The sequence below is a fragment of the Ostrinia furnacalis genome, unplaced genomic scaffold (genome assembly GCF_004193835.3).
Source record: "Ostrinia furnacalis isolate ACB-3 unplaced genomic scaffold, ASM419383v2 OfSCF1632, whole genome shotgun sequence".
In the NCBI taxonomy this organism is placed as follows: Eukaryota; Metazoa; Arthropoda; class Insecta; order Lepidoptera; family Crambidae; genus Ostrinia; species Ostrinia furnacalis.
In genome coordinates, this window is record NW_021131871.1 from 19127 (window position 1) to 38790 (window position 19664).

The 19664-nt window shown below is 43.5% G+C and overlaps 1 protein-coding gene across 2 annotated transcripts; it reads left to right on the top strand.

Annotated features, from left to right (window-relative positions):
- Nucleotides 1-157: 157 nt before the first annotated feature.
- Clbn (Nuclear export mediator factor NEMF homolog Clbn) lies at nt 158-18638 on the top strand. 2 transcript variants are annotated; one of them, XM_028305005.1, is made up of 18 exons: nt 158-338; nt 810-981; nt 1565-1767; nt 2193-2329; nt 2969-3144; nt 3583-3777; nt 4293-4475; nt 5719-5939; nt 6862-7057; nt 7972-8153; nt 9196-9367; nt 10627-10747; nt 11372-11637; nt 11783-11852; nt 12778-12986; nt 13540-13698; nt 17760-17887; nt 18383-18638. In XM_028305005.1, exons 1-18 carry the CDS (start codon nt 283-285, stop codon nt 18579-18581), a joined length of 3045 nt encoding a protein of 1014 aa, XP_028160806.1. In that variant the 5' UTR covers nt 158-282; the 3' UTR covers nt 18582-18638. The 2 variants fall into 2 exon arrangements, with proteins under 2 accessions (XP_028160806.1, XP_028160807.1); XM_028305006.1 differs by lacking the exons at nt 17760-17887; nt 18383-18638 and adding an exon at nt 14728-14814.
- Nucleotides 18639-19664: the final 1026 nt, after the last annotated feature.

The window sequence follows — 19664 nt, forward strand, 5'->3', positions numbered from 1 at the left end:
TGACAACAACCGAATGCCAAAAAAAGGTACGGTCCAATAAAGAAAATCGTGAGAGCTCATCGTTTCGCGAACGTTGAGTGAGCTCAAAGTTTAGTCCTACTGAATTCTCTCCACTGTGGCCTTTTGCTCAGCTGAGTGGAGTGAGTCAACGTCACTCGTTTTGACATTTCTATTGACAGTAAAATTGCAAACGTTTACGCTGTTTTTTTCAGATTTGTGCAATTTATTGCAGGATAAAGTGTAAAGAATTTATTTCCATGAAAAGAAAATAAAGCAAACAAGATGAAGAACCGATTTAATACCTACGATATAATGTGTATGATCACAGAATTACAGAGGTAAAGGTTATGTTTTTGTTTTGGACTTATTTATTTTTACATAATTTATTTACGTTTTTACTGTTATTATCTTGCATTATTCTAAAATAATGCAAGATTCGAATCTTCAATAAATGTACCATAAGCTTAAGTCATAAGCTATGAGATAAAACACAATAAACCAATTACGAAATGATGTTAGGTTGCCTTGACCGTGATGCAACCCAGAATTTTTGGCAATGTACGTAAAGATTATCTTTTTGATAATAAATAAATAATAAAAAACTTTTATTTCCACAAGTTTACAAATTACAATTTATAAATTAATTTAGAAGCATCTGTCCGTTCCCTCTTGTGGCACCCTGTATGGGCAAAACCTCCTCCATCCCGCTCCATTTCTTCCTGTCCTGGGCTAGGTCGAACCAATTATCTTTTTAATATTTGTTAGGAATTTCATTATCCTATTTTAAATCTGAAAAATCTACATTTCAGGCTGATTGGCATGCGAGTCAATCAAGTGTACGACATCGACAACAAAACGTATGTGATACGATTGCAGCGGTCTGAAGAGAAGAGTGTGCTGCTACTGGAGTCAGGAAACAGATTCCACACCACACAATTTGAATGGCCCAAGAATGTGGCACCCTCTGGGTTCACAATGAAGGTGTGTAAAAGTATTTATTAAAAAGAATGGTAGTTAACAAACTAAATGAAATCTATATAATTAATTTTGTTTATTAACCAGTCGTATTCATTCCAGTCAACAATGCAAAAGTGTCTCATTCTTATCAGTGCTTAGGCATATAGGTTTATCAAAATCTAGACTTAATAATAAATGCTCCACAAAATGGGCCTAACTACGGATGACAGCTGTCGAGCATGTGGAGAACATGCGGAGTCCATGAAACACCTACTCTGCGAATGTGACGCGCTAGCTAGAACTAGAATGGGTCTCCTGGGGTCGGCTTATCCGACGCCAGAAGAATATAGGTCCTTCTCACCCAAGCACTTGATCCACTATATGGATAGGATCTTTGTGGATGAGGGGGGATAAAGGTATAGGGAAGCACAAAAGATCCCAATGGGTCGACGTGCACTGCGCCCATGCGCGGCCCAAAAATAAGATAAGAGATAAGACTTAATAAAAATTACTTAAACATTAAAAATATTTTGTAGAATAACTTTGTGATTTAAGACACACAAAAAAATTGATACTCAAAATGATTGTGTATTCCATTTTATTGTAGCTAAGGAAACATCTAAAAAACAAACGACTAGAGCGTCTCACGCAGCTTGGCATTGATCGTATAGTAGACCTCCAGTTTGGCACCGGTGAGGCAGCGTATCATGTTATACTGGAACTGTATGACAGGGGAAACATAGTCCTGACCGACTGTGACTGGACCATTCTTAACGTACTCAGGCCTCATGTGGAAGGAGATAAAATCAGGTATTTATCTAATAAAGTATTTGTATGTTACTGTAAATACTGTCTTAGTCTAGCACTATGTAAATAAACAGTCCAATCACTATCAATACATATTATAAAACAAAGTTGCTTTTCTGTATGTCTATGTATGCTTAGATCTGTAAAAGTCGCAACGGATTTTGATGCAGTTTTTTTAAAAGATAAGAGTGATTCAAGAGGAAGGTTTTTAAGTACTTTTAGCACCTGTGCGAAGCCGGGGCGGGTTGCTAGTAAGCAATAATAACTCCTACCTAACCACTCATGAGAATATGTTATCATCACTAAGACAATTACAAGTGCCACACTTCACTATGAATCGGATTTGCACTTTGTTGAATAAATAGACATGACACATAATGTATTGATGATTGACTCTTTAACTAAATATGTGTTAAACATTTTTACAGGTTTGCTGTCAAGGAAAAATACCCACTAGACAGGGCAAAAACGAACTACGCTGCACCGTCAGAAGACGCTTTGAAAGAAATACTGGCAAAAAGCAAACCTGGGGACAATTTGAAGAAGATCCTGAATCCCAACCTTGGTAAGGTCAAACTAATAAGTTTTTAAACTTATTAACATAGCACCAGCTCTCACAATGCTGATCTATAGTTAAAGAGATATAATATACGAAATGTTTTTCCTAAATTAGTCTGTCGTGAGAGATAGAAATACATAAATAAAAAATAAAAAGTGGTACTGAACATCATGTCACAACTGTATAAGTAAAATAATATTCCAGTGTCACTGCATCACCATTATTTACATACATACATACATACCATTCAAATAATCCGCTCCCAGAACGCATCTAATTATGGCTATGACTGGCCGATTGTAGATAATAAGAGGAAGAAAAAAAACTTATTATTCCATAGAGCCAAAGCACACGATGCGCTGCGGCGGCATAGAAATATATGTGGGGGAACACTTTGAAGCAAAGTGCGGCGCGGCGCCGCACCGCTCGATATGACGAAATCTTTGAGGCGCGGCGCCGGAACGCATCGTGTGCTTTGGAACGCATAATATGCAACCATTAATACCATTATATCAAAGGTGTCTTTGCTGCAAAATGTGCAAAGGCTGCTGGAATGTAAATTTTTCTCTACTTTCCAAAAACAAAATATTGTTGTTTCCACATCTGTTTTAATAATCTGACGAAATAATTACATATTTCTTACAGAATACGGATCGGCCATTATAGACCACGTGCTCTTAGAGAATGGTCTCACAGGCAACATGAAAGTGAGCTCAGACCCCAACAAGGGTTTTTTTGCCGAGAGAGACCTTGGGAAACTCGCGACGGCCCTCAAACAGGCTGAGAAACTTCTGGATGCTGCCAAAACAGAAGTCTCAAAGGTTAGTGAATTACTATCTTTTCTGCTGATATCTTTATGATAGTAAGATTGTTATTTTTTCTATTCTGTTTTTATTAGATTAGACTAGAAAACAGATTTAACACCAAGACATAGTTAGGCGGAGCGCGGCGCAGTGTGGCCGCGCTCCGCCGCGGTACGCGGAACGACAGATTTAATCATTGTATGGAAGTACCTCAGTTTGTATAGAAAACACGCGCGGCACAACACACTGACAACGCGTCTGCGCGCGGGATTTTTTATATGAAATCACGCGGACCGCGGCGGAGCGCGGCGCAGTGTGATAATCGCCTTACACCCTAGTTAAAACTATGCACAGACCCAGCTGGTCTCGTATGCATTTTGTCATATTTTTTTTATTTCACAAAGACATCTATCAATATCGATGTCTATATCATTTTTGTCTCTCTTCAAATTCCAGGGCTACATCATCCAAAAGAAAGAAGAGAGACCGAGCCCCGAGGGCGAAGCACCTACTTTCCTGCTGACCAACCAGGAGTTCCATCCGTTGGTCTTCTCTCAGCACCGCTCGCAGCCTATTGCAGAGTATGAGACCTTTGACAGAGCTGTGGATGAGTTCTACTCGGCTTTGGAGGGGCAGAAGATTGATTTGAAGGTTCGTAGACAGTATGGAGAGGGCTTGGTGTTTCTTTACGAGATCGAATCAGAAACGAGGAGATCCGTAAAAACGAACTAAAACATATCGCGACAGATTAGCAAGCTGAAGTGGCAATGGACAGGGCACATAGTACGCAGAACTGACGGCAGCAGCAAGGTTCTGGAGTGGGGGCCACGTACCGGAAAGCGCAGCGTAGGACACGTACTTTTCGGCTGCGTATTTCAAGGTGAACCGATGACCTCATAATGGTAGCAGTAAGGTGCTGGATGCAAGCCGCTACCAATCGGTCATTATAGCAATCATTAGAGGAGACCTATGTTCAGCAGTGGAATTCTTATGGTTGAAATGATGATGGTAAAAGATATAGCTTGAAAAGCTCTCATTGCTCTCAAGTAGCGACCACGGACTGGTAAACGTAGCATAGCAGACCAGGTGGAGTGACGATCTGGTAAGGTAGGTAGCACCTGGATAATAAACTAAACTGCATTATTAATCGTTTGTATTCTTTCCAGACGGTGCAAGTGGAAAGAGAAGCGTTGAAGAAGCTTCAAAACGTGCGCAAAGACCACGAGAAGCGAGTGACTGAGCTCGCGAGCGTGCAGGTCGCGGACAAGCGAGCTGCTGAGCTCATAGCTCGCAATGAGCAGCTCATCGAGCAGGCGCGCCTCGCGATACAGACTGCTATCGCCAACCAGGTAACTTGAGGGGTTCTTATGGAAGGGTGACGCAACGACGACGCGATAGTGACGCAACATCGGCGTGACTGTGACGCAACATCGGCGTGACTGTGACGCAACATCGGCGTGACGGTGAAGCAACGTCGGCGAGACGTTGATGCGACGTCAACAAAGACCACGAGAAGCGAGTGACTGAGCTCGCGAGCGTGCAGGTCGCGGACAAGCGAGCTGCTGAGCTCATAGCTCGCAATGAGCAGCTCATCGAGCAANCTGAGCTCATAGCTCGCAATGAGCAGCTCATCGAGCAAGCGCGCCTCGCGACACAGACTGCTATCGCGAGCCAGGTAACTTGAGGGGCTCTGATGGAAGGGTGACGCAACGACGACGCGATAGTGACGCAACATCGGCGTGACGGTGACGCAAAATCGGCGTGACTGTGACGCAACATCGGCGTGACTGTGACGCAACATCGGCGTGACTATGACGCAACATCGGCGTGACTGTGACGCAACATCGGCGTGACTGTGACGCAACATCGGCGTGACTGTGACGCAACGTCGGCGGGACGTTGATCCGACGTCAACAAAGACCACGAGAAGCGAGTGACTGAGCTCGCGAGCGTGCAGGTCGCGGACAAGCGAGCTGCTGAGCTCATAGCTCGCAATGAGCAGCTCATCGAGCAGGCGCGCCTCGCGATACAGACTGCTATCGCCAACCAGGTAACTTGAAGGGCTCTTGTGGAAGGGTGAAGCTATAGTGACGTGACGACGGCGCGATAGTGACGCACATCGGCGTGACTGTGACACAACATTGGCGTGACCGTGACGCAACATCGGCGTGACTGTGACGTATCATCGGCGTGACTGTGACGCAACATCGACTTAACCATGACGCAGTGTCCGCGCCGAGCACATCGCTCAAGTGAGCCTCGCGATACGACGATGACGTGACGGCAACGCGACGTCTTTCTCGATAAGTATTTAGCATTTTCCAACAAGAGCCATGTGACATCAGAAACATGCTAATTTTGGAAGCTTGAGAAAGATTTTAATTTTATATGACTGCCTATTTCGTGCCTATGCTGGTTGCCTATTTGGTGATTGCATATTATAGATTTTCCTATCATCTATATTATCTTTACCTAACCAAACCTAACAACTTAACGCTACCAACCGGGCAAGCTGGAAATCATAGGGGGAGCCCTATGGTGGCTGAAATGATGATAATAATAATTATTATTAACCTAATATTTCCCATACAGATGTCCTGGGACGACATCAAACTCCTGGTGAAAACAGCGCAAGACAACGCCGACCCCGTAGCCTCTCACATCAAAGACCTCAAGCTGAAGACCAACCACATCACCTTACTGCTCGAAGACCCGTACAAGCACAGTGATGATGAAGACGATGACAGCGAGAAACTGGAGCCGATGCTCGTGGATATTGACTTGTCTTTGACGGCGTTTGCTAATGCTAGGAGGTGAGTTGATGGATGATGTTATAGGTTTTTACCCGACTACATACATGGGCGGGGCACATAGCTCGTAGAGACGATGGCCGTTGGGGCAGGAAAGTTCTCGAGTGGCGACCACGGGCTGGAAGACGTAGCGTGGGCAGGCCTCCTACTAAGTGGACCGACGATCTGGTAAAGGTCGCGGGAGGAGCCTGGATGCGGGCAGCGCAGGACCGTTCATTGTGGAAATCCTTGGGGGAGGCCTTTGTCCAGCAGTGGACGTCATTTGGCTGAAACGAACGAACGAACGAACCCGACTACAAATAGGAGGATTAGAGCCCTCGCCCACGGCGACTTTTGGTAACTTTTTGTAGGCGACTACTAACGCGCGTTAGTCGCATTTGCAACGCACTACAGAGGCGATGCCATCGCGCGACTGTATCGATGCAAACGCGCGACCGTGTCGGACGACATCGGGGAGAGAACGGATGGAGGGTTACTGATCGCGTTTGCATCGCCACAGAATCTCGTTTTTTTTATTTGTTCAACTCTCACTCAGACGATTTCTTGCTCTTAGGCCCGGTTTTTTGAATCGTAGTTAAAATAACCAATAGTCAAATTTGACAGATGTCAAATGACAAGTGGTTAAATATCAGAAAAAAATGTTTTTCGAACAATGGTTAGCTTGACTTTTCGTACATTTTTTAACTATTAGTTAGCATTTTGTTAATATTTAACCATTAGTACCAAAATTTAACAATTTGTTATTTTAACTATGAATCAAAAAACTGGGCCTTAGCTGAGTTGTGTTGTCTTAACTTACAAACACACTAACACTTCAAAACACGTTTGTCCAGAAATTCCATAACCTTAATTATTATTATACCTTTCCATACTCAAGAGGTTAATTGACTTTTACTCTAAAGAAGTATATTCTTATCTCACTCAGATACTACGACCAGAAGCGAAACGCCGCCAAAAAGCAGCAGAAAACCATCGAGTCCTCCGACAAAGCTCTAAAAAGTGCTGAAAGGAAGACCAAGCAGACCCTGAAGGAAGCTAGTGCCATCAGCAGCATCAGCAAGGCCAGGAAGACGTACTGGTTCGAGAAGTTCTTCTGGTTCATATCCTCGGACAACTACTTGGTAAGTTTAGTTTTAGGTATAGGTCTTGGGGCAATAAAGTTTTCGTGTGGGTCTATTCCACTTTGATCACCTGGCTTTGATGACCCAGGTGATCAAAGTCCACTTCCAGCGACAATTTAGTGTCCTTTGATCACCCACGGATATGATGCTCTGGGCGCCTCTGGGTGATCAAAGTGAACTCCAGTTAAATTATTATTTTAGTGTCCTTTGATCACCTACATACAAATCACACCTCCTCTTATACTTAATGTACGGACAAACATTGTTTAGGTTAGTAACGCTTTAAAATATTTCATGCTGTAAATAAAATTGTCTATTATATTAAGAAAATGTTTGTACCTACTTACAACAATTGGACATGACGTGCCTATTCAGAGGAGATGATTTGTATGTAGGTGATCAAAGGACACTAAAATAATAATTTAACTGAAGTCGACTTTGATCACCCAGGGCATCGTATCCGTGGGTGATCAAAGGACACTAAATTGTCGCTGGAAGTGGACTTTGATCACCTGGGTCATCAAAGCCAGGTGATCAAAGTGGAATAGACCTTCGTGTGGTTACCACAGACCAGAAGATGTAATATAGGGCTCGCACCTGGTAGACTGACGATCTAATGAAGGTCGCGGGAACCTCAATGCGGGCAGCGTAGGACTAGTTGTTATGATAATCCTTGGGGGATGCCTTTGTCCAGCAGTAGACGTCCTTTAATTGAAGCGGATGACCGAATAGGCTCTTGAGAACCATCAACGATATCAGCCAGATGGGTTGTGGAGACCTGTACCTAGAGACCATTTGAATACGGAAGCAGTCTCTTTCATACCCAGGAGACGAGAAATTTTTCAAACGAAATATATTTATGTCATAGCATAATTCAAGATACAATTTAGATTTCACAAATGTTCTTTGTCCAGGTGATAGGCGGCCGCGATCAGCAACAGAACGAGTTGCTTGTGAAGCGTTACCTTAAAGCCGGTGACGTGTACGTACACGCTGAAGTCACGGGTGCATCATCCGTCGTGGTCAAGAACCCGTCCGGAGCACCCATCGCGCCGCGAACGCTGGCCGAGGCCGGACAGGCCGCCGTGGCCTACAGGTGAGACCACAGCACACACATTAAAATAGCTACATTACTCCCAAGTGGCTAAAACGGTCCCTAACTGCAACGTATACGTGATCGTAAAGAACCCAACTGACGAGCCCGACGGCTTATAGGTGAAACCCGACGATCGACTGATCATCCAGCCTCAGTCATACATAAATAGCTACTCCACTTAGTGTCTTGACAGACCGTGAGCTCTCGAAAGTCTCAAGTCGCCCGTACAAGTGCCTTAAATGGCCCAATATGGCTTTAATAACCTGGTCAAAGTGGGCAAGCCTCCCCTTAAGTGTCTAGAATGACCTCCGTAGACTCCAAGTGCCTTATAAGTGATATTCATCACCCTCTCGTGTCTTAATGGTCCTGTTAGTGATAAGTCCGATGTCCCACATGACCTTAGCCACGCTACCTCAAAGCTGGTGACGTGTACGTGCACGCTGAAGTCACGGGCGCGTCGTCTGTGGTCGTCAAGAACCCGTCCGGAGCGCCCATCGCGCCGCGAACTCTGGCCGAGGCCGGACAGGCCGCTGTGGCCTACAGGTGAGGCCTGACGAGTATTAAAGGCAGTGTTCCACCAAAACGGAGACGAGACGTAAAGAGAAAAGACCTGATTACACGTCTTACTGGTCTCATTCACAAGTTTCCAAGATTCCCGACATAAATGACTTTCAAGACTCCCAAGTGCTCTAAATACGCCACCACGGCGCTCTAGTGTCTTAACTGCTCCTACGGGGCTTCCAAATGCCTAGAATTACATCCATTGCCCCATACATGATCTCAAAATGGCTGAATGACTTACTCCTGAAGTATATTTCACTGACCCAAGTGACTGCAGATCTACACTTCTCGGTCGTTCATTGCGATTTAAATTAGTATTGTCTCACTTTTAATAACTTTGTGGATAGTTTACCAGCCGTAAAGAATCGTCCAGTAATCAGAACGGTTTCCTGGTAAAGGTTGCCTCGTGAATGTTCAAGTGTCGCTTGATCCAAGCAATATACCAAAAGATCTTCCTTTAAACTTCTGCGTTTGTCCCCAGCGTGGCGTGGGAAGCAAAAGTGATGACGCGCGCTTGGTGGGTGCACGCGCACCAAGTGTCCAAGTCGGCGCCAACCGGAGAATACCTCACCACCGGCTCCTTCATGATCCGCGGCAAGAAGAACTACCTGCTGCCCGACCAGCTGCACTTCGGGTTCACCTTTATGTTCAGGGTGAGAGAGCCTTTTATCGCGTGCACCTTTGTTATTCCAAGTTTGCGCCCATATAAGGTCACCTCACCAAAGTTCCTTCATGATCCGCGGCAAGAAGAACTATCTGCTGCCCGACCAGCTGCACTTCGGATTCACCTTTATGTTCAGGGTGAGAGAGTCTATTGTCGCGTGCACCTATTTTGTTCCAAGTGTGTTGTCACGGGAGGGCACCTCACCAAAGGTTCTTCGGGTTCACCTTTATGTTCAGCAGGGTAAGAAAAACAGTAACTGTTGTCGCGTGAACTTTTGTTATTCCAAGTTTGCGCCCCATGTGAGGTTACCTCATCAAAGGATCTTCATGAATACCTGCTGCCCGACCAACTGCACTTCGGGTTCACCTTTATGTTTAGGGTGAGAGAGTCTATTGTTGGGTGCTCCTTTGTTATTCCAAGTTTCATCAAAGGTCCTTCTTGATACTACCTGCTGCCCGACCAGCTGGCCTTTGGATTCACCTTTATGTTCAGGGTAAGAGGGACTGTTGTCGCGTGCACCTTTGTTATTCCAAGTTAGCGCCAACTAGAGGTCACCTCACCAAAGGTCCTTCATGATCCGCGGCAAGAACTGACTGCTGCTTGACCAGCTGCACTGGTCCACCTTTATGTTCTGGGGGAAAGAGTCTATTGTTGCGTGCTCCTTTGTTATTCTAAGTTTGCGCCCATGGGAGGTGACCAGCTTCACTTCGGGTACACCTTTATGTTCAGGGTAAGAGAGTCTATTGTCGAGTGCACCTATTTGGTTCCAAGTGTGTTGTCACGGGAGGGCACCTCACCAAAGATTCTTTGGGTTCACCTTTATGTTCAGGGTAAGAGAAACTGTGGTCGCGTGCACCTTTGTTATTCTAAGTTTGCGCCCATGGGAGGTCACCAGCTTTACTTCGGATACATCTTTATGTTCAGAGTGAGAGCCTTTTATCGCGTGCACCTTTGTTATTCCAAGTTAGCGCCAACTGGAGGTCACCTCACCAAAGTTCCTGCATGATCCGCGGCAAGAAGAACGAACTGCTGCCCGAGCAGCTGCACTTCGGACCCCAGTTTTGTCATAGACGTCTTTGGGGTGAAACGAACGATCTCTTACTCATGAAAACCCTGGGTAAGAAGCGCAGTGTCAGAATGCGCTGAAAACTAGTTCTATTTGGAGAACGCCTGCTGTCATTATGTCATGATTGTAATAATGAAAAAAAAAACTTGAATAATAATCATTATTTCTTTATTCTTCACCAGCTGGAAGACAGCTGCATAGAGAAACATCGCGGCGAGCGCAAGACGATCGTGTTGGACGATACCGCCTCTGACGTCACATCCATACAGGAAGACGAGCAGGAGATCATTGTCTCTGATGATGGTAACACCCAATATTATACGAGTATATAGCAACTAACTTTAAATTATATTTAACAACTATTTTGTTTCATATCTCCTTATCTAGAGAAGGTTAAGGTAACTGGAGTGTGAAATCATTTTTGAGTCTAAATTCTTTAAACTGAAGCTTGTTAAGTCGTAATGTTTGTGGCTGTTGTAAAAATCACACGTAATTTTTAGATGCATTTCTCTCGAACGTCACTATAAACGTCAAATAGTTCGTGACGCCCAAAGTGGCCAAAAAATTGACAACAAAACGTTATTCCAATGAAGGTTTTCGCGATTGAAAAATCCGCCAGATGGCAATACGTAGACGCGAGGTCCAAATGCTGCGTGATTGGTGGATTTTGACATATCTGTCAATGTCATGTCAAAAATAACCAATCATGCAGCATTTGGACCTCGCGTCTACGTATTGCCATCTGGCGGATTTTTAAATCGCGGAAACCCTCATTGTAACAAAGTCATGTTTGAACTTTTTAGCTACTTTGGGTGTGATAGAAAGAAAGAAAGATACATTTATTTACATAAACTATTTGACGCTGGCTGTACCTACGTTTTCTTAGTAGCTTTACGAATGTATTACATCAAACAAAAATGTTCCCAGATGAGCCCTCAGACAAGGAAGACGCAAAATCATCGTCCGAACCGAAACTGGGCACAATATCAGAAGAAACTTCCAAATCTGACAACAAAGACGATTCGTCTTCTCAAACCGCTCCTACAGAAGATCTTGACAAAGAAGATGATGATAAAGAATATGATGAAAATGAGAAAGAAGATAAACAGGATGAAAAAGAAGACAAAAACAGTGACACAGACAGTGATGACGAAAGCTCTTCAGAAAGCAAATTCCCAAATACTCATATTAAGGTAATATTTACGGGTCTCCTACAGGGTACTATACTTGGCCCTACATTGTAAATTATCAATAAATATCTAAAGAAATAGTTATTAATTGATGAATTGAGTAAATTATTAATGAAATAATAACGAATTAATCTTTTTATACTTCTAGGTGGATCATGGCACAGGAGAAGTAACTGTTCAGTCCAAAACGCGAACTATGTCAGAAGCATCAGATAGAAGTAAGTTCTATTAATGTTTTAAACCTTCATCTAATTGTTATTAAGGTTCTATCTTACTATAGCGTTTAACTCAGCCAATGCCTATGGTACGGGAGCGGTGCTTGAGGGTGTTTTTGAAACGTCACACGTCACTAACATTTCTAATCTCCTTCAGTTTTTTTTTTATATCCACAATGAGGAAGCTCTTGGCCTGTATCTCACCTGATGGTAAGTGACGATCAGGCCGAAGGTGGAAGCGAGCTTCACCCGGAATCCTCAACCACGGAGGACCTGGCTATCTTACCTCTAACTGCCGGAACACAATAATGCTGTTAACATTGTTGTTACGGCGACAGATTTAGGTAAGATGGTGTTAGCTAGCCAGGCGGACTTAGAACAAGCCCTACCACCAACCTTGATTGAACCAAGATTTGTATGCTCTGTCACGTCACATGTCAATGTCCCTCTCACGTGTCGCTCCCATACCTCAGGCACAGACTGAGTTAAGCGATAAGCCTATAATATTGGATACGTCTCCTGGCTACGTATTTGTTCAAATTAGTACGGGGGCGGGTATGCAACCAGGTCGTACTGCAGTCGATGACGCTTTGTGTGCCGGACCGGTACGTATGGCGGCGCCGGCAGCCTCCTCTATTCGCAATTCCGAATGCAAGAACCAATATGCTAAAAGAGGCGCCAATTACCAGAACGTTGCGTACACTTAATGTAGTAGCTAGAACCGTTGACATATTCAGCTGTTCTTTGACTGAATTCACAAAGGTTACATTATTTATTTTATGTTATAGTCATAGCGGCAATCTTAATTGTTAAATATGTACTAATTAATCTACTCTATCGCATTGGGGTAACCTGTAATGTTAGAGCTAAGATTATTATTAAATAAATAAATAAATATTTACCTATAACAATACAAAAAATATCGTAGGTGAAGACACAATCATGTCCTTCCCATCGCTCCCTAAAAAAGGCGGTAAAAAGCCGCAGAAGGGCAAAGGAGAGAAACAGAAGAAGCCAGAAGAGACCCCCAAGGAGTGCCCCACCAAGCGCGGACAACACGGCAAGATGAAGAAGATGAAAGAGAAGTACAAGAACCAGGACCCAGAGGATAAAGAGAGGATGATGCAGCTGCTACAGGTATGCACTTCGATTCCCAGGTAGCAGAGGAAGTGTTATCATCATCATCATTTCAACCATAGGACGTCCACTGCTGAACATAGGCCTCCCCCAATGATTTCCACAATGGCCGGTTGGTGGCGGCCTGCATCCAGCGCCTTCCCGCTACCTTTATGAGGTCGTCGGTCCCGCTTGTGGGTGGACGTCCTACGCTGCGCTTTCAGTTACGTGGCCTCCACTCCAAAACCTTGCTGCGGCCGACAGTTCTTCGTACTGTGCCCTGCCCATTGCCACTTCAGCTTGCTAATCCGTTGGGCTATGTCAGTTCTTTTAGGGCGGCGCCGCAGCGTCACCTAGTCGAATATTCCAATACATTATGATTAATTATTTAAATATTTCGAAGAAGGATTCTCTTTAAAATATTTTATTTATATTCATAAAAAAATAGATACTGCTATTCACACCTTTTACGTCCTTATTTTCCTTATTTTCCCTAGTTTTCTTTTGTATAGCATCTCGTTTATGTACAGATCAATGAAAGAGTTACAAACCTATAAAATCTGATCATCCACAGTCATCTAACAACGCAAAGGAATCAAAGAAGGCCCTGAAGAAGGCCGCAGCCCTGAAGGCAGGCAACAAGACCAAAGGCCCGCGCGCGCAGAAGATTCCTCAGCCCGCGCCCGTTATACTGGAAGCTGATTCGGAGGAGGAACTGGAGCCCGAGGTCGAGGTATGTACACCCTTAACTGTCTTTTTTTATCCACAACGAGGAAGCTCTTGGCCTGTATCTCACCTTATGGTAAGTGATGATCAAGCCGAAGTTGGAAGCGAACTTCACCCGGAATCCTCAACCACGGAGGAACTGACTATCTTACCTCTAACTGCCGGAACACAACAATGCTGTTAACATTGTTGTTATGGCGACAGACTTAGGTAAGATGGTGGTAGCTAGCCAGGCGGACTTAGAACAAGCCCTACCACCAAACAAACCGAACAGAAAAATCTGCCCCCACTGGGAATCGAACCCGAGACCTCTGCGTCTGAAGCAGGTGGTCTTACCACTAGACCACAGAGGCGGTTAAATACATAGAAGTCTATAGTCAGCTAACAGCGTAAAGAGTCTAAGAAGGCGCAGCCCTGAAGGCAGGCAACAAGACCAAAGGCCCGCGCGCGCAGAAGATCCCGCAGCCCGCGCCCGTCATACTGGAAGCTGAGGAGGAGGACGAACTGGAGCCCGAGGTCGAGGTATGTAGACCCTTATCTGTATTTTTTTTATCCACAACGAGGATGCTCTTGGCCTGTATCTCACCTGATGGTAAGTGATGATCAAGCCGAAGTTGGAAGCGAACTTCACCCGGAATCCTCAACCACGGAGGAACTGGCTATCTTACCTATAACTACCGGAACACAATGCTGTTAAAATTGTTGTTAAGGCGACAGACTTAGGTAAGATGGTGGTAGCTAGCCAGGCGGACTTAGAACAAGCCCTACCACCAAACAAACCGAACAGAAAAATCTGTCCCCACTGGGAATCGAACCCGGGACCTCTGCGTCTGAAGCAGGTGTTCTTACCACTAGACCACAGAGGCGGTTAAATACATAGATGTCTATAGTCAGCTAACAACGTAAAGGAGTCTAAGAAGGCCGCAGCCTGAAGGCAGGCAACAAGACCAAAGGCCCGCGCGCGCAGAAGATCTCGCAGCCCGCGCCCGTCATACTGGAAGCTGATTCGGAGGAGGAACTGGAGCCCGAGGTCGAGGTATGTAGACCCTTAACTGACATAGAAGTCCACCGTCAGCTAACAACGTATATGAGTCAAAGAAGGCTCTGAAGAAGCCCGCGCCCATCATTCTGGAGGCTGATTCGGAGGAGGAACTGGAGCCCGAGGTCGAGGTATGTAGACCCTTAACTGTCTTTTTTATCCACAACGAGGATGCTCTTGGCCTGTATCTCACCTGATGGTAAGTGATGATCAAGCCGAAGGTGGAAGCGAGCTTCACCCGGAATCTTCAACCACGGAGGAACTGGCTATCTTACCTATAACTACCGGAACACAATGCTGTTAAAATTGTTGTTAAGGCGACAGACTTAGGTAAGATGGTGGTAGCTAGCCAGGCGGACTTAGAACAAGCCCTACCACCAAACAAACCGAACAATCTGCCCCCACTGGGAATCAAACCCGGGACCTCTGCGTCTGAAGCAGGTGTTCTTACCACTAGACCACAGAGGCGGTTAAATACATAGAAGTCTATAGTCAGCTAACAACGTATAGGATCTAAGAAGGCCGCAGCCTGAAGGCAGGCAACAAGACCAAAGGCCCGCGCGCGCAGAAGATCCCTCAGCCCGCGCCCGTTATACTGGAAGCTGATTCAGAGGAGGAACTGGAGCCCGAGGTCGAGGTATGTACAGTCACGGAATGAAAAGGTTCGTCAGTTTTCAAATTGATTCCTTCAACGAATCGCGAGCACAAATTACCTTTTGAAACTATGTTACAGAATGATCTCGAGTTAGAGAAAATAATATTTAACTGTTCGTCAGTAAAGTTCAAAATTATTCAGATCAAAGTTGTTTGACGATTTATCTTGTCAAGAAGATTATTATGATTGATAAACTAAAACCTTCTTGTTAGTTCAACCTGCCATTATTATTTCTATTAAATAAAAAAAGCTATTGTCAATGAGGAAGATGAGTGTAATTATTTTATAATGTAAAAAGATGAAACATAAAATATAAAAAATATTAGTGAAAGAATTTTTTCGATATCTCAAAAACTGAATTTTCTATGGGCATTCAAAGTTGGATGTTTTAAAAATCAACTCGCACTTGACCGTTTAGCGCGTGACGTCACACCGCCCGTTACCTCCGCCGGGATGGCATTGNAGAGGGAATGTAACGACCCGCCTCACTATCTGCAATAGAAATAAAGACGAGAGATACGAAGATTCAAGTAGAACAGAAAAAGAAAGACGTAACAGACTCAAACTATAAAAATCAGGAAAAACGTTGACGACCCTCGATAGAGTTAGAAACCAGTTTTAACTGTGACAAAACAGACTGTACCTTACTTCCGATTCTTGATCGTACACTGATTCCATAGAAAGTTACAAAGTGTATACTAATAACTTTTTAAAGTGAACAAAAAAAATGTCTGATCTTTGTGTCAGATGGTTATGGTGGTAGTACTACTGACACATATATTTTTGATACTGCCTTGTATAGTTCACATCTTTGACTTTAATAAATTTTAGCTGAGATCCAACTTGCACAACAGTTTTGGTTTCCTCCAATAGCACGCTACTTCGGTACAAGCGGGATCTTCACTACGTCTATACATATAACCTTAAAACCAATTAATGCCATTGTATGTTTGCATTCTTCATTGCTTGCTGCACAAACTCCGCATTCCAGATTTTCCAATTTATTCGTTATCTTCAGCACAAACAAATGTACAATGATATGCCGTAGCTCTAACTTTGTGTTCAGGTGTAGTAACTCTTGTTTTTACTGTACACCGCGGATATTATAGTCTTTTCAAATGAACTTACCCTACGAGTATTACATTATGTCCATAATTTGATAGTTGGATAGTTAGTCTATAACACGACTGGACGTGATCGTCCAACTCTGTAAAAATAAAATATTAAGACATAACGTTGCTAAATTATTGATGGGTATTATTTTTTATCGATAACCCACAGCAATCTGACTGACAGCACTAGTACTTTTACTTTTAAACTAGATAGAACTTTTATAATCTACCTCAAATACTACAAAAAGCGTAAATACTAAATACTCAATTATTTATTGCATCCATAATAATAGGTTCACTTACCTTGCAAGTTTTAGCACTTGGATTTCTGCAATAATATAGGTACTTTGCATGTTTTCTGAAAGTATCCGCAACCATAAGTAAATCTACTTTCGGAAGATTATTTGGTTGGCATCAGATACGGTTAATATAAATAAAAAATGTATCGAAATGAACGAAAATAAGTTTACAGAGCGCAGCTAGCACCCGCGCCGCCCGTCCGTCGTTGCCCAACGAGCGGTGTGACGTCACCGCCCGTATTTCAGGGGTGCTATCAGTTTTCGCGCGTTCCCATATTGATTTGCTTATAAAATATTCAATTTTCGTGATATCAACAAAATTTTTTCACAGTTAGTCTTATTTTAGCTTAAAGTTTTTGTTAGGGCTGAAAAAGGGGAATAAATTTTGATTTACATCTTCCTCATTAGTCAATGTCATCATTGCATTGCACTGATGGGATAGAAAAATAAACAAGCAAAACCTTATTCGTTAGCAAACGTCATATTTAAATTTAAATGTTAGCAGCACTGTTTCTTGCACTGTTATGTTGGCAGGTTTGACTCTTACAGTACCTAGTGCAAGCGAAAACCGACACTAAGGTGACGAACCTTTTCATTCCGCGACTGTACATTGTACACCCTTAACTGACATAGAAGTCTATAGTCAGCTAACAACGTAATGGCGTAATACATCAAAAGACGTCACTAGCGAGCGTGTTTAAAAAATATATGAAGATTTTAGTTCTTGAAAGTTTCCGCTCGGGGCGCTGTACAATCCATCATACATTTAATGTCACTTTTATACGCAGTGGACATTGAATGCGTTTGACGTAAACTCACTACGCCCTCCTACGTAAAGCATGAGCACCGGTGACCACAGGAGTTTTGAAGAAAAATCTCTTCGCCGTAATTCTCCAGATCTTTGCTGGCCCTTATCCGTATTAAACGATGTAGTAACGAATGTTTTTGATCGTGTTCCAACAGCAAGAGACAGCCGGCGCGGACGCCGACGCCGAACTGTTAGCTCAGCTGACAGGCGCACCGCTGGCAGACGACGAGCTGCTATTCGCAGTACCAGTCGTAGCGCCCTACTCCGCGCTACACAACTACAAGTGAGTGTCATTTTAGGTCCCTGTTTCCATGTCCTATTCGTTCGTTCCACCTGATGCCGTTCACTGCTGGACAAAGACCACCCCACAGATTCCATAATGACTGGTCCTGCGCGGTCCGTACCCACATGCTTTCACTATAAATTTTGCGGTCCGTCGTCGCCACTCGAGAAGGCTTTAAAATGTTAAATTAGTTATGTTTATTCCTATTTCTGACTATGTCTGTAGTCAAGCTGTAGGTACCCATGTACTTCATCAATAATGTGTGAAAACGTGTTTAGACCCGTAATTATTTATTTCAAACTAGCTGACCCGGCGAACTCTGTTCCGCCTTAAAGGGAATTAATAAGCAAATCTTTCCTTATTTGCTCACCGTTTAGACCTACGCTGGACTACGACAAACATTTTAACACCAAAATCAGCTCAATCGGCCCAGCCGTTCTCATTTTTATTTATTTCAAATATTTATTCCCATTAAACAATCACTTAACTTCCCAGGTACAAAGTAAAACTGACTCCCGGTACCAGCAAGCGCGGTAAAGCAGCCAAGACCGCAATACAGGTGTTCTTACGCGACCGGGCGTGCACCGCGCGCGAGCGGGACTTGCTCAAAGCGGTGAAGGAAGAAAACATCGCCCGCAACTTCCCAGGGAAGGTCAAGCTGTCTGCGCCGCAGCTGCATAAGCATAAGAAGTGAAACCAAGTCTGCTGGTATAATAATCAGGTAAAGCCCGGTCGCCGAGCACGTAGAAATTCGTCCAATGACCCCAAGCTACCGATCCTTATCGCTCGCGCCTAATTATGTTGCTGTCGCGCTCGCACACTCACTGCGGCCGCCCGTTGCACAGTCGCGACGGCAATATAATTACACGCGAGCGATAAGGATGGGTAGCTTGGGGTCATTGGACGAAATTCTACGTGCTCGGCGACCGGACTATAGTTGAAAGTAATTTTGCTCCAAAAGAAACTGTATTTTTTTATTAGATTAAAACAAAAAGGGAGATCACGCGTCTTGGAACTGTCACTCAAATTGATGCCCTTGCGCTAAGCTTGATATTCGTCCGGGTTTTCCCGGAGTTGTCCTAGTTTAGAGGGTATCCTGGGTGTGTCTGGTTACATTTTGTAGTCCGGGCTTAAAAATGACACTGACATTCGCCATGTTGTCAGAGCCATTTTTTTTCTAAAGCATTGTTTTCCTTTTTGTTTTAATGTTCATTTAATGTGAGTTTCTAATAAATAAAACCGATATTATTGACACTGAGCACCCTATGCATCGAGTGACTTTAGTAAAATAACACTTTTTTAGCTCAAATGCAAACAGATTATCCAAGCTATATCAATCGTTATAAATAATGAAACTGAAGTGATATTATTGTTATTGTAAATAATTTGTTTCGCGTAATTATCGCCTTTTTCTTATTAAATAGTGTTTAAACGTTTGTATGATTTTTATTTACGACGTTTAAAATTACAAACCTCAAACATGTTAGTTTCTATCGTGAAATTTTCAATAGTTAAAGTGCTTTTTAAAAGCCTACTTGCAAAAACAAAATTATTTTTTTATCAGTTTTTATGAGTTTTTATTTTATAACTCAAAATAAAACAACCATTTAAAAATTAACTCAACGTTACATTAAAATAAGAACCATAATTCAACAAAACAGCTTTTTGACTATAGTCTGGTCTGCGAGCACGTAGAATTTTGTCCAATGACCCCAAGCTACCCATCCTTATCGCTCGCGCGTAATTATGTTGCTATCGCGCTCGCACACTCACTGCG

What these genes read in the sequence shown, in the direction of transcription:
- Clbn (XM_028305005.1), top strand. Translation starts at nt 283, where the DNA reads ATGAAGAACCGATTTAATACCTACGATATAATGTGTATGATCACAGAA. An exon ending in GTGGAAGGAGATAAAATCAG is followed by an intron (nt 1,768 to 2,192) that starts GTATTTATCTAA and finishes ACATTTTTACAG; the next exon opens with GTTTGCTGTCAAGGAAAAAT. An exon ending in TCCGCGCTACACAACTACAA is followed by an intron (nt 17,888 to 18,382) that starts GTGAGTGTCATT and finishes TTAACTTCCCAG; the next exon opens with GTACAAAGTAAAACTGACTC.